The sequence below is a fragment of the Dermacentor andersoni genome, chromosome 2 (assembly GCF_023375885.2).
Source record: "Dermacentor andersoni chromosome 2, qqDerAnde1_hic_scaffold, whole genome shotgun sequence".
NCBI lineage: Eukaryota > Metazoa > Arthropoda > Arachnida > Ixodida > Ixodidae > Dermacentor > Dermacentor andersoni.
Window position 1 is genome coordinate 212,977,242 of NC_092815.1, and position 15,655 is coordinate 212,992,896.

General features: G+C 42.0%; 1 protein-coding gene across 2 annotated transcripts in view; it reads right to left on the reverse strand.

The window, feature by feature from the left end:
* Atg9 (autophagy-related protein 9) overlaps positions 1 to 15,655 on the reverse strand; it is a 77,274-nt gene that overhangs the window by 56,018 nt on the left and 5,601 nt on the right. For both annotated transcript variants that reach the window (XM_050186945.3, XM_050186943.3), the window contains exons 2-4: positions 6,929 to 7,076; positions 1,573 to 1,616; positions 941 to 1,005 (exon numbers count right to left, since the gene is read on the reverse strand). In XM_050186945.3, the coding sequence (XP_050042902.1) occupies positions 941 to 1,005; positions 1,573 to 1,616; positions 6,929 to 7,037 (218 nt within the window). In that variant the 5' untranslated portion in view covers positions 7,038 to 7,076. The remainder of the gene's footprint in view (positions 1 to 940; positions 1,006 to 1,572; positions 1,617 to 6,928; positions 7,077 to 15,655) is intronic.

Here is a 15,655-nt window from a genome sequence, read left to right on the forward strand (position 1 = left end):
CAGGTTAGCAGCTACCGTATTTCTATGGCTTTTTTTCTAGTTTGAGTCGCGTTACTTCAAGATTGCCATTTATCATTCCTGTGCACATGATATACTGCGTTAGACCTAATAATGTCCTGATTTTTGGGTATATTCACTGCAAAGCTTTTTAAGCCTTCAATGTTATATAGTTATTGCAATGTGTCATTTAGGAAGAAAAATGTGCGATTTAGTGTATATTGGCGCAACGGCCAAGTGTGGCGAAAGAGCAAAAAAAGAGAATTTAGTTGTCACTGCAAGATTGTGCTCTTCCAATTACCGTAATACTTATGTTTAAATCTTTTAGACAACTATTTTCTATGGTCTTGCATGTACTCAGCCTGGATGGTGATAAAGGCAAACAGTACAGGAGAGAGGGAGCACTGCCTGCCGCATATCCCTGCAATGCCACCGCCTAAGATGGCCATCTTCATGTCCATTTCTGGTGCAGCTGTTAAGACATAATAGATATCCACATAAAAACATCAACGGTTGTCTTCCACCTGCCAGGGAGACCATTTCTGCCTACTCCTGATGAAACTTGTGTATGCGCTAGGCAGACAAGCTGATAGCACCATGCAGCATATCGCCATGTGGGCAGGATCAAATGGCCTGCGCCAAACTGTTTCAGTGTTGCGAGTCAGTTCACAAGATGCTGTAGATTTTAAATTTTTCGTACCAGACCTGAACTGCAACGAAATGGAATTGTGCTGAACACGAGCCAAACTGGTATTTTTTTTTTTGTTTGGTTCAACATCCTGCTTTAAACAATAAAAGCTAGTGCCCACACCACTGATTGTGTTGTCAGCCTGTTGGCGAAATCAACATGTGCAAACCAACATAGCATCTGAAACAGTAAAAGCACAAACGCGGCCAAGTGCACTTTAAACCCAGAGAAAAAGGGTCAGTGGCAATCACTCACGCTAGCTCCAAGATCTCGTGAAGCATCATACAGGTGAACCCATGATTCTGATGGTACTGGTAGACGTGAAGCACACGGTCAAGGACAACATGAGCATGCGATTGACAAAACATGTCGGATGCAGCACAATCCAAGTCTGCAGGCAGGAACTGCTCAGACTTTTATCTAACTGAGAGTCTTGGGAATCCTCAGAGCAGTGCTGAACTTCGAGCAGGCTCGAGGGTTCTCATGTAGTTCCGAAATTATGGTTATTTCTCCAATTTTCCAACTTTCTCCAATTCAGGCATTCTAGGAGCACCAGTTATGTTCAGTGAAAACTAAACTTAATAGATGAACATGTACGTATATGTAGGCAAAACAGTTCTTTCATAAAATTCAGTGCGGTTTCCAGATCGTGGAACTGCATGGCACTCAGTAAATGCAGGCCATCCCCTTCAGTGCAAGCAGCAATTTCCAAAACGCTGTGGCCAACACTACCGTTGTAACACAACCAACCCTATGCGAGCTGGGGTGAAGTGTTAATAAAAGTAAGTGACCATGTGGTCTCGACCTCCTAGAGCACAAATGAATCCAGGCACTTTTGAACTGGCACCTGTAGGAAAAACCCAAACAAAGAAAACCAAGAAGGATATCCTCGTAAAGAAAGAATCCAAGTCCTCCACGTGGTTCCATCGTGCTGCAAATGGGAAAATAAAGGGCTCATTAGCCTGTGACGATATCATTTATCCCACACAGTCATCAACAGTGAACAGACAGAGGGAGGAGGGCACACTGCGTATGTGCCCCCCCCCCTCCATCCACTTCATGTTCAGTTTATTCACACATACATTTCCAGGGTTGAAAGGACTAAAGCCAGATAAAGTGTGCCCGACTAGGTCCCTCTACCCATACATTTGCTCAGAAGCAGTGAAAAATAATACAAGAAAAAAGCCTTTTACATTAAAACATGACAAAATAGTTCCAATGCAAAAGTAACATCACGAAAAGACATCTTAAATTACCGTATCTACTCGCATAATGATGGCACTTTTTTGTCCCAGTAATTGCCGCAAATTCAGGGGTGCGATCATCATGCAGGTTAAATTTCCCGCGAAAAGAAAAAAAAATTTTTTTTTCATCTCACATTTGCTGTGGGATGACAACAGGTCAACAAACAGGAGTCTGCCGCTGTAACAGTGCGGGACACCAAAAAAAAAAAAATGGCGGCCGGTGGAGCAAGCCAAACGCTATTTTTTTTCTTTTGACGAGTACATTACGCACACTGAAACAGTTTCTTCCGTATCAGTAATGAATAATAGTGTTAATATCGGCAAGTCTGTGGCAATAACGTAGCCATGCCTACTTTGAGGAGACAGGAACATAGATGGGCGTGCTTAGCTGCCAATGACATAGAAACACATGGCCGGTACACTGCAGAAACTGCGGCATTTGTCTTCACTACTATCCTAATACGGCACGTTTCCGCTAAGGGTGGGCGAATATCTTAGCTGTGTTACAAGTGCCAGCATATGAGTAGGGTACACTTCTAAAGTATCAGTGTAAATGTGGCTACTATCGTTGCCGCTCGCGATTTGCTGCGTGCCCACGAGTGCAGACGAGAAGAATCAAAAGGCGCCTCTTTTGTTGTTGTTGACCACAACCATTATAAAGCCTACAAATAATAAAGCCAAGGCAAGTTTGGTTGTAGCTTTTCTTTTTTTCATGGAAGTGTGAAAGTGATGAAAGGAAAAAAATGGGGCATCTGCTGAAGAATGTTTGGTGCGTGCAGACCACTTGGTATGTCTTGAAGAGTCATTCGCGTAGCATTTGACAGCATTTGACAGATGGTAAGCGCGATCATCATTAGCTAGACTTGGCACATGACATATACAGCTGCGGCAAGTTTGGGGTGTGATCATTACACACGAAAAAAGAAAAAATTTTGGCGACAAAATTCAGGGTGCGATCATTATGCAAGTAAATACGGTATGTTACAGAATCACAATGCAACAGCAATAACCTACGACAAGAACAAAAACCCTCCAAAAAAAAAAAGAAAAAAAAAACAATGTGACACTACCATTTGGAGCAATGCATAACCCTTATAGAATCTAGCAAAGTACTAAAATAATGGAACAATAAAAAAGGATATCTTTAACTCTGAAGCTTATTTAGGGCACAGTATCAGAGAGTAAGTATATATTTTAACATTTTTATTTAAACTCAGTTTAGAACTACATTGTTTGATAAGTTCGTGTATATAACTATTGTCGTGGAGAAGATTAGGTATTTAGTGCAACAATGATTTTCGCGAATGGTTCTGAATAATGGTATTTTAAATGGCTCATGTTGGAGATCATAGGGAGCATTAGTAGGGTAGCAATGGGCCATATAACTGCCCACGTCACTTCCAATTTAATCTTAGCGCTTATTGCTGCTCTTGAATAAAATATATTTCGTTTTATTAACGTTCAATTGTAGCTGGTTAGGGTCAAGCTAGTATGAAAGAGAAATCTGACATTCGTTCGTTGCTTTTCTAAATCTCAAACGGCTGCCAGAGAAAAACAAGCCGGTATCATATTCATACAAAACTATGGAGAATGTTTGTGGTACGGGCACAACATCATTTATGCAAATAATTAATGAAAGTGGACCGAAAATAGAACCTTGTGATACACCGAATATCAATGGCTGTAACAGATTTATACCCGTGAAGAGTTGTATACTACAGCCTGTCTGTTAAGTAACCACATATTAGTTTTAGAATAGGGGCCCCAAACGTTTTGGGGCCCCAAAGAAATAGCGTCGAAGCCCCTGCGCATGCACGAGACGTAAACTGCGTTTGGGTTTTGCGTTGGGAACACTATTTCAGTGATTTAGCGGGAGCCCAAATAGCGGCCCCAAAAGCTTTGTGTCAGCAAACATGGCGGCACACATCGAAGCAACGGCTCTAACGTAGCACCAAACTGGGTTCGATTCGTGGTAACGCGTGAAGTTCACAAGTTAGGAGAAGTGACTGCAGTTATTGCTTTCTCCCAACTAGCGTACATTATGAAGATTGATTCATTGGACGCCGCTGATTCCAAATTCAATTGTGGATTTTATGGCTCGTAGACGTAACACGGCTAAGCTTGGCTGGTGAAGGCATGTAAAGTTGGTTTGCTCAAAACTAAGCTCAACTAATTGTTTGCTGCTGACAGAATAACCTCTAAATTGTAACTAAATGTGAATACACGCAAGCCAAAATTACTATTCCCATCATAAAATGGTATATCTTATTTAATTGTTTCTAATAGCTTTTCTTTGACGCCGTAGTGGCACTGTCAGCGCAAGACGCTATCGGCAAACGCAATGCCCTATTCTAAAACTCTTCACTCCTGCATGCCCCAACGCTAACACCCGCAAAGCTATTTGGGGCCCCAACCTTTTGGGGCCCCTGTTCTAAAACTCTCTATTAACTGTAGAGCTACCCCTCAATTGCTATATGTTGTAACTTTTGAAACAATATATCATGCTTAACCGAGTTTAATGGTTTTTGAAAGTCTAAAAATAATTCCTAGGGTGAACTCCTTGTTGGCAATACCCTTAGCTATTCTTTCTTTGATATTAAGTAAATCTGTTTCTGAAGGTTTTTTTTTTTTTTTTCGAAAGCCAAACTGCTTGTTGACAAGCGATTTATGTTCAAGAAACTTGGTTAGTCTTGTTTTTGTTACATCTTCCAACACCTTTGACAATAAGGGCAACACCGATATGAGTTGATAGTTCCCGAGATCATTGATAGGACCCCCTTTAGGCAAGACAACAATCCTCGCTGTTTTCATATCAACTGAAAAAATGCCTGGTGATAATGCTCCGATACAAATATGTTGCAAAGGTGCTGATAAAAGGTGAGCAATGAAAATAATTGGAGTAGCTTTAATGTCATCATTGCCAGCAATCAAACTTTTATTTAGCTTCTTAAGAAGAGAGATTATCTCTAATTAACTGTAAGGAGATCAAAATATCGAATTTGTACTGAAAGTGGTGAAATATTGCTCTGCATCTCGTTAAGTGCTGGAAAGCGAATGAGAAAAAAATACGAATTCAATTTATCAGACAAAGTATTTTTACTGTATTTGACACCATCAGTAATTAGTGTAGCAGGGGCGCTATTCTGCTGTTGACCAATAAGCAATCGTATTGAGTCAAATTTTTTTTTTATTGTTAGAAACAACAATAAACATATTCTTGTAATACTCAGGTCGAGTTTTCTTGAGATCAGTATTTAACTTTTGAATTTTCTTACCATACCCAGTCAAGTGATTGACCGGGTACGGGGAGAGCTGCACAACAAGGTAACACAAAATGAAATGGCCTTGGCTGCCCCGACATGTCCAGCAGATATTTCACTGCAGTACAATACTGAGCAAGAAACCTGAACAAGTTTTACGTGAAACTGGAGTACAAGAAACATCACTTTTCCACCGAAGCTTGCTGTTTCCAGGTTACACATATCATTATTATTTGGGTATATTCATATCCTTGGCCTTCAGTTTCAGTTGAAATAAAGACCCAGAGATGAACATAGCATCACAACATGGTGAACAGCATTACATATACACATTGACATTGAAAAGCCACTGTATTGCATCATTCTCTTGCAATCAGCAAGTGTATGCAAATAAAAGTTGTCGTTAATCTATGCCATCCCCAGACTGTTCCCTGGTCTAACTTCTTTTTCTCTGCATTTGCATGGTACTACTAGTGAATAATAAAAAGAAGCAACACTACGTTGAATTTATGTGGAAATTTGATGTACAAGTACCTGTCCCTGCCATCTAAGTAATACCCATTACAGTCCCAATGGCATTTCTCACTGCTCTGCAATCGCCATTCCCTGCATCAGTTGTACCAAATGATTACGTGGTAAATTCTTAACCCCGTGGGTGTCCATCATGTCATTGCATAGCATCAGTTATCTGTTCTTAGGCCCCACACGCAATGCAGATTAGATAAACGATGTCAGAATGACAGAACAGATCTGAATGCAATGAAACACAGTCAATGGCAGCAAAAAGGTGGACAGAAGAATGAGATTAGGAAATGTGCATGTGGGAGGTGAGAGTGGTTGGGACATGACAAAGGCTCTCAGCAAGTGTAAGAAGCTTTGCTCTGCACACATCTTTGGCTCTTGATTCTCAATATGGATTATTGTTCTTTGCAAACGTTCAGTTACAATGAGTTGCAACTGTATTACCAGCACTGCACACGACTACCACAATACATCACTGTACTTAATTAAGCTCAATGAAAAAAAATTAAATTCTGGGGTTTTATGTGCCAATACCACGACTTGATTATGAGGCACGGTGTAGTGAAGGACTCTGGATTAATTTGGACCACCTGGGGTTCTTTAATGGGCCCCCAATGCATGGTACACAGGCGTTTGTGCACTTCACCCTACCAAAAAATTCAGCTGCCACAGCTGGGATTTGATCCCGCACCCGTGGGCTTAGCAACACAGCACTATAGCAGCAACGCCTAAGCTCAACGAAAGGCATAAGTGAGGATGCCAAGGTAAGCTTGCATTGTGGATTAAAAGGAGGGACGGGAGGTATTTTAGTGCATCTACATTAATTTTAGCTGACTCTACTGTAAAATCTAATCATCTCCTAATCACCTTCTCATGCCCTGTGCATTCAAGTCAAGGCAAATAATTGTGTATAAAGCAAGAGACAAGACAAAACAAGAAAAAAAAGAGCAGCTTTTCTTCCATTCCTTGTTTTACATGCTGTTACATTTTCTGACCATGAATAACTATCCAGACAAATTTCCACTCGAGTTCATTATATAAGCGAGCCTCAATCTATGGGTGCCAGTCAGTATGCCAAGCACAGCTGCATTACCAGCATTCTCTTTGGCAATGTTGGCCTAGAAACTTGCAGAGAGGTTTGTCTACTGCCCCCCGTAACAAAAACACATATCATCATGCCAGTGCAGATGGTGCATGCCCCCTTCCAGACAACTCACTACGGCTGCTGTCTGGCACGGTGTGGATGAGCAAGCTGCTCTCGTGCGGCCCTTCCAGCTCGGTGTCGTCTGACGGCAGTGCCCGGTAGGCCGTCTGCAGGCTGGCCATCTTGGCACCACCGGGTGTAGCTGCAGGGGCACTGCCCGCCTGCCAGAAGATTAGAAAGAGAAGACGACCATTCCATTACCACAGTTTGGCTTCCCAAAGCAAAACATGGGCTACCAGAGATGTCATAGCGAGGGGAGCTCCAGATTATTCTCAACCCTCCCCCCAACCGGAGTTCTTAACCCTTTAACTACGATGTTCTTTTGCAAAAAATGCCTTATTGCACATTATGCCCAGATTAAAAAAATACATTACATGTACAGTTTATCGGCTACATTCACCCAACATATTAATGGAAGACATCTGCTCTGAAAAAGACTCAGCACACATCTAATGTTTGAAGATAATTACATGAACATAAGATAAAGACAACAAAGGTATCCAAGAACACATTCAAGGGCCCAAACTCAAATGCATGGCGCGAACTTAGTTTATGAGCGTGGCTCACTGCAGACGAAAAGAGCAGAAGCTGTGGCTTGGATGAAAGCGGCTCGTCTTTGGCGATATGAATTCGTACTAACAGCCAGGACGAGAACAGCTCGGTCTTGGTATCTAAAGGGTTAAACGTGAGCGTGAAGTTTAGCACATGAAGGTTTCTGCATCTAACCATGGCCAGCAGTTCGAACTGAGACCATGCTTAGAAGCACTACACAATTGCTATCAACCCATCACAATGGGTTTCAAACAGAAGCTGAATGAAAATTGCCATGTCGGTAGCATGAGCTGAACAAAAAGTAAATGGAATGATATTATGGTGTGCCCCAAGTTTTCACATAAAGTTTCCTTGCTGCGCACTTGAGAGGGCCCTATGCATCCAAAGAAGGAAACCATATCTGTTGGCATGGGTCCTATCCGGGAAAGGATGGGAACCTTGCAAGGCAAGCTGTCACGCAGATGAACAGGTATGCATTTCTCGCTTAGCAATTCCAGAAAGATTTGTATGACTATGAAATACAAGAGTAGTCAATATTGCACCCAATTACGGGGCTAAACATAACAAATTAACACACGGGATATGAAGATGCCAAAATGTGGAGGCGGCTTTGGATCAGTTTGAACTGCCTACAGTTGTTTAATGTGCACCTAAATCTAAGCACAATAGTGTTCTTGCATTCTGCCTGCATTGGGCTGTGGCCAGGAATTGAACCCATGATCTCGTGATGAACAGCATAATGTCACGGTCAACACTGTAGTGGTAAAGTAAATGGTTAGTGTATACGAGTATGGAAAGAGGTTGAACTGTTTCTACCTCAGAGCTGCTTGACATGTCTCATTAGGACATTGCAATCCCTTTCAAAAGAGAACAGAATAGCAGAATGTATTGGGTGCAAAAAAATAGATGCCTCATTAACCTTCTTCCAAAAGAACTCAGAACCATTCTTTATCAGCAAGGGTTACCTGAAACCAAGTTTCCTTTCAGCTGAATGGAGGATTTTGTGCAGTAGAACACTATTGAAACCCATTTTCCATAGGAGTACAAACAATTTTTTTTTTGGCATACAAGCACTGGAAAAAAAAAAAAGATGGCCATGAACTTGGAAACCTACAAGCATTTTACCGAGACTATGCTACTGCGATCTAGTAGTAATGTGGTCTTGTGCGAGAACCAAGAAAAAATATAAAGCAAGGTATATAAATAAACCAATGGTAAGTGCTTACCCTTCTAGTAAAGTTACCAGAACAAGAACGCAGGTCACTGCCTCAGGCTCAAGTCTTGTCTCTTACAATACACGCCCCCCCACTACATAATTATAGGCTGACCTGTTCTACAGTGCTGGTTCCCAGCATACAAGCTGTTGTCCTCGCACTGACTTATTGCAAGTAAAAAAATATAACTACAGCATCTTGTTAACAGGTGTTGACACTGAACCACAGCATCGAACAACAGCTTGCAGTCTGGTTATTTGGTGACGCAGTGCATTCTCAGGGAAAATTTCACAAAAGACTATACTTTAATTAACATAATTGTGCTCTCAAAAGCCATCTATCGCACTAACTTCCAAAGTATACAAAAAAGAATTTCAGTAGATAAAAATATAGCACATAACGTGAATTTACAGTGCACTTGAACCGTAAGCCAAGTAAGAGTGTCCTTTGCACCCTCGCATTTGATGGAGTTAAATTTAGAAACTGGCTGAGCAGCATCCTCGAGGGTGTCTACTATGACAATTCCAATCCCCGCATTCTAGAAACGCCTCTCAGCTCAATACTCTGCCTCGACTCAAGAGAGTTGATGGCAACGCAGCTGCCACTTGACAAATGTCATTGCGCTTCACTGACATTCCGCATCAATTCTTGAGAAGCGTAGAGTCTCCTTCAGTCAAGGGCTGGTACTGTACTTAATTCGGTGAGTGGAAGAAGGACTTCCGGGTCGAGGATGGTTTGAGAATACAGGGGTGAAATGATAACCCATACATGCAACATCTAGCCATATTGGAACATGAGCACAAGAAAAGAAAGTGCATTTTATTTTCGTGTTCCTAGATAAATGGTACTAGTGGGATAAAATGTAGCATGCTTCACTTTCAAGGCTAAAACATCTTTCCACTGTTCGGCAGCCAAGTAATGCAGGCATACAAGGAGTACTTAAAGGTACCCTAAAATGATTTTGACGATTTTTCTACAAATGTACCGAGTTGTTAGAGTAGGTCCTTCTGATCGTTGACTCATCTAAGTGCTCCACAAAAAGTGTGTAATTTATTATAAGGCTTTAAATATGTACATTGATGCCAATCGCAGCACACTGCTTGGCTCAATTTTCAGCCGCCCCAACCCATTTGACGTCATTCACCGAATTGACGTCAGTAGGGCGAGCCATCAGATTGGCTGCCCCGGGCGAATCATCCATAATTTTTCCAGCTTCATGGTGAACAAATGTTTGTAATAGTTAGAATGAGAGTTAATTTGTTTCTATAAAAAGAAAGTAACAGAAAGAGAATGCACAAGAACAATTTCTCAGTACACTTGAGCACTTCCGGCACACAGCAAGTGCTGTCTGCTTGTGTTACAATGTGCTTCGTTTTGACGAGAGCTCCGCGGTCAGTGTCTGTCTCAGTCTTTTTGTCAGCACCCTGATTCGCCTTTGTTGTGTTGTGGACTGCAAACGTAGCGACTGGCAATATGTCAAACAGTGACATCGTGTCCCTCTGCAAGGCAGCAGACGAGCGGGGTGGCTCCAGCACGTCAGACTGTTGTTATCCGATCGGCGCCAGGATTTGCGTGTTTGTGGCCGTCCCTTTACACCGGAGGGTTACTACTACAATAGCGTTTTGAGAGTCCGGTATTCGGGTAAACACAAGCGCAAGGGGACAGGGCCTGGCCGTTTGACCGTGCTGTTTCACGGGATGAGCAGAAGCGCAAATGTGAATGGTCTGTATGGAGCAGCCACCTGGTGGCAGAGTGCTCAACCAAACACAGTAGCAGTAACGAAGTGTATTCTTCTTTGCTGCTGGGGTAAATATTTCGCAGGATCGCAATCGATAACAAGTTTTTGTAAATGTTTGAAATGTGTTACACTTGGTTGCAGCAATATTAGCTCTTTGTTTGGCTGGCTAAGCTCTGTGCCAACATGTGGCTGAACCGTGCAGACTGATAAGGCAGCTCATGTATGTCTAAGCTGAAGTTCCTTCATCAGCTTGAATTTATGCCTCCACCGTTCCGTCAAAATGCCCAGCTCGCCTGTGGTTACTGGAATATCAGACACGTTTGGCGCTACGACAGTATGCTCACAAAGCACGCTGCTTCGATAGATCTCGCTTGGGGTCGACTGCCAAGCAGCTGGAGAAGAGGTTGGAGAGGCTTCGCGCGCTCGCTCCTAGAGAACCGAAGTAGACAACACGAAGTGCCATCATGATGCAGAGCCAGTGAAGGCGGAGCTTAGCCCTGATCACTTGGCGAACAAGTCGAGGAGAAAATGCTTGGCCATGGAGAAGGATAACTTGTAATCATCCGTAGCTCTCTTAATATTGTCACGGGTATAAAACTATTTACACAGTGCCACTTTGTCCTCTACACTGTCGACGACCTTGCTCTCTTTTCTCACCACAACAATACGAGACGCTTCACACCAATTTTGGTGCGAATGATTAGCTGCATCCTACGTGTCTACAAAATTTGACCAAACCGTTTCAGGTGCCCTTTAATAATAATAAAAAAGTGCCAGGAGCAAGAGTACCTGGATAATTTTTGTGATTGCTGTTACAGAGTCAGTCACCTCGAACATGAGTCCCCCAGAATGTGCTGTGCCTGAAGAACAATTTCCATGTGCTAAACGTAGTTCGATTCAGTAGAAATATCTTCACATATTACAGTATTTATATCCCCGATACTTGAATCCCTGTAACAAATTTCATATCAGCGTACTAGAAACATCGTCGCGAATGCAAATTTGCTTTTTTCTCACTCCCATGTGCATAGCTAAGGTTTTATGAATGTGTAATGATATGCAGACTCTACATTGGCTTTGCAAGTTGCGGTGCAATTAAACCTGTGCTGATGAACACAAGCAGAGACTTATAGGGGCTCTTACTTGTAATAGTGCAAGAACATTATTTGAAGAGTACTACCGCCACAATTGCTATCAGGAAAAAGCGATTTACCTGAAAACGACATTTTTGCTATGCTAACAAGTGCAATAATGGCACAAATGTCTGGATTTGATAGGCAACCTGGGTCACAAAATGTAACTATATGCAGTTAAACTGCATTTTTTCTTGTCAATGATTTAAAGGGACACTAAAGGACAGTATTACAAGTCAAGCTACATCATCAGAGTAGTCATCTAGAAGTTTATCATCATTTTCTGTGTGTTAATATATAAATTTATTGTGTAGGAAATTGCCTTTGAAGGTCCGGCTGCTGCTATTCAATTTGAACTGCCCGTGCCAAAGCGGAGGACTTTCACGCGATGTCCTCACATGACCACACTCTATGCCATATCTCTTGTAGACTTTATTCAGCTCTATATACAAAGCACACTGCTTGGAGGATGCAGGTGTTCAGCTTGCATTAGTCACTCCTCACTCTGCTTGGGTTCAGGTTATGGTTACGGTCACTTAAGGCTCCACAGCTGGAGCCGGCAGGGTGGTCACTTGCCATATGTTGCCGCCTCCTTAGCCAAATTGATGGCACTCAGAGTGGTGGATCGCGGCTGCTCTCCGAGCATCAGAGGTGCTGACGCCACAGGTAAGAGGTACCATAGTGAACAACAGATAGTGCCACTTCAATTCTCTATTTAAGCAATTTTCTCGCTAACAAAAGCTTCGTTTTCGTTACGTATGAAGAGTTATTACAGAAGCCTAATCTTTCAATCTAGCTCAACTTAATGTTTGCCTTTAGTGTCGCTTTAAGTGGATCATCAAGTTAGAGCAACCTATGATTAGAACAAAATAGAATTAATAAAGCAAATATCAATCCTAGTAAAGCTCTAGCCTTGATAGACAAAGACTTATGTCATATGCACACATATGAAGTAATGAAGAATGAAAAAATTAAAGTAAACATAAAATAAACGCTGGACAATGCAAGATGTTCCTAAACTAAGGGAGGTGGAGAGAGAAATTCCTTGCTTCAGAGAATCTTGGGAAGGACACAAAATACACACATTGTGAAGCTAAAGCATGGCCATGCTCGAACACAGCAGCAGTGCACAGCATACGACCTCCCCACTGACAGCGTTTTCCCCAGCCTTTCAATTCCACTGCCCGATTCCTGCTGCTGCTGCTGCTACTAGAGGTGCGTGAACCCTACTTCAGTCAAGTATGCAGCGCTGGCACCTGACTAGTGTCAGAAGGTATGCAATTTAAAAAAGCGTTTGTGGCATTTGTGGTGCATTTTCCCAATTTATTTTTCAAGGCTGGTGCATGGTTTCAATGATCCTTATACATCCAGAAGAGTAGCCACCATCACAAGCGCATTCTGCTGAAAAGGTTAATTGTGTGCCATTTTGTGAATCCGTGCACGGTAAATGGCCTGAAATATCATTTCACCGGCTTCCAAGTGATTCTAAACAGCGCACACGATGGCTGTCCAACATCTCTCATGAGAACTTCAGTGTTAATGACTGGTCTGCTTCCTCTTGTCTGCAGCCGCCGCTTTCGTGATGAAGACTACAAGAAAAATTGCAAGCAGAATAAGTATTCCTACTGCTATTCCCACAGCCTTCAAGGGCTATCTGGTGTACTTGGTTATGAGGAACGAAAAGCCTCAAAAAAGAACTGGTGAAAAAAAAAAAAAAGCGCTACCTAATCTACAGCGGTACAATGGGATATGACAATGCAGGAACGATGACGATAAATGCCACAGATGAGAATGGCGATTACACGATGATGATGGAATAATAATAATAATATTTGGGGTTTTACGTGCCAAAACCACTTTCTGATTATGAGGCACGCCGTAGTGGAGGACTCCGGAAATTTCGACCACCTGGGGTTCTTTATCGTGCACCTAAATCTAAGTACACGGGGGCGAAATGCAAAAACACCCATCGAAATGCGGCCGCCGTGGGGCGAAGGTTTATTGACAACTTTCTACAAATGCTGCCCTTATCCTTCATTTGCATTTACTTCTTAATTAAGGGGATAGTCTGCATTTGCTCCTGCGATAGCACTTATTAGTGACCTGTTTTAAGCAACGTGAGAAGCATATAGCAGCATGGATTAAGACAACCAAATAGGTGATAATTCTCAGTATGGCAGTAATTACAGTCAATCTTTATGCCAATATCAGATGTTAAGATGTTGAGAAGCATGGTCAAAAAGCCAATAAACAAGTTTCTCTGCTTTTGGGATAGAATCAAATACAGCAGTTGAGAAAAATGTATTGGGTATGAATGTAGTAAATACAATGCAAGAAAATGTACAAAACGGCAGTACAGTGTGCAAACTACGCATAATATATTAGCATGCCACATAGACTGAAAAGTTACACATAAGTGCATCAATAAATACATATAGTGCCAATGCATGTATATGTCATGGCTTTTAAACCTGTGGGCTCCGAGAAGAAACTAAGGTGTGTGAATAGCCATTTTTAAGAAATAGCTGTTATCACAATTAATATAAAACAATGTTCACATCCCAGTACTCTTAAAGTTGGCAAGTTTCTGTCATTACATAGCACGTTATTAAGCAATGTTTACTAAAAGCACAAACAGAGCATTAGGAGCAAACAAGTAGTTTCTCCGCATGCACAGGGCTCTTTAAGAGAATTCAAATGATTGCTGTATAGCCTGTAAAATATGGTTACATAAGTGATGTCACTTGCTCCACTATGCAAATTTCCATGTTTTATGTCTATACTATGTCTGCAGGGATGAAAGTTTACCCTACTTTTGATGAAATTCTATGTTTATCTGGGCGTAGTTGATGTTTTGAAATGTTGGAAAAGTATTGGAAAAACATTTACATTTACGAATAGTGGATATCTGCTCCGAATCGAATAGGACACTATTTGATTAGAATATTCGCACACCCCTAGAGGAAACCTTTATGAATAAAGTACCTCTGTTTAAATTCTGATGCAGCCTGGCCTCTGGTTACCATGCGAGATGCCACAGAAAAGGTACCCCAGTTTCTCAATCATCACCAGTCTAATTTTATATCCGCTGCAGGATGAAGGCCTCTCCTACGATATACAATATATGCGCTAGCAGATACCACCTTGCGCCTGTGAACTTCACCCCACCTAGTTTTCTACTGTCCTTGACTACACTTCCCTTGGCACCCATTCTGTAACTAATGGTCCACCGGTTCTCTGCGCTATGCATAACATGGTCTGACCAACTTAATCTCAATGTCATCTAGAATATTCGCTATCCCCGTTTGCTCTCTGGTCCACACCACACTCTTCGTATCCTTTAACATTATGCCCAACATATTTCATTCCATCGCTCTTTGCACGGTCCTTAACTCGTTCTTGAGCTTCCTTGTTAACAGCCATATTTCTGCACTATACGTTAGCATTGGTAGAATGCAATGATTGTACATTTTTCTCTTCAATGCCAATGGTAAGCTCCTAGTTTCTAAATATTAGGAGCCAATTTACCGACGACCATGTGTGGTGTGTCCACCAATGTCGTTCACAATTTAAAATACTTGTACACAATCTGCCTCATTCTAAGCTGGCAATCGAGGGGCAACTTGGCTGCCTGCACACCACCATCAACAAATTCTGCAAGCAAGCACTGGTTGGCCATCAGCATGAAAGTACATGTGGAATTCCTGGGAGAGGCTGGCTTCCACGACAAATTATTGCCTCAGTGGTAGACACCATGGGGTGGGAATAGAGGAAGAAAGGTGTTGGCAGTCATCCAGAAACGTGCCCAGCTGCTGTGCTATACTTGCATCAGTCAAATCACCACACAAAGAAAATGGCTGGGAAGTGCGGTACCTCAGCGACATTTTCAGCTCCAACAAGCCTGCATACATATGTGCCAAGTAGTAAATGCGGCGAAGTGGGAAAATAATGCCTGTGCAGCAAAGCATCACTTGTTCTCCATCCCGTGCCAGAACAGGAATAGCACAGACATTCAATATTTTCTGCCACTACACGAATTATAGACAATGTTTGAGTTAACAAAAAACACCCCTGCATTTGTGCACTATCTAGATGAAAGACAA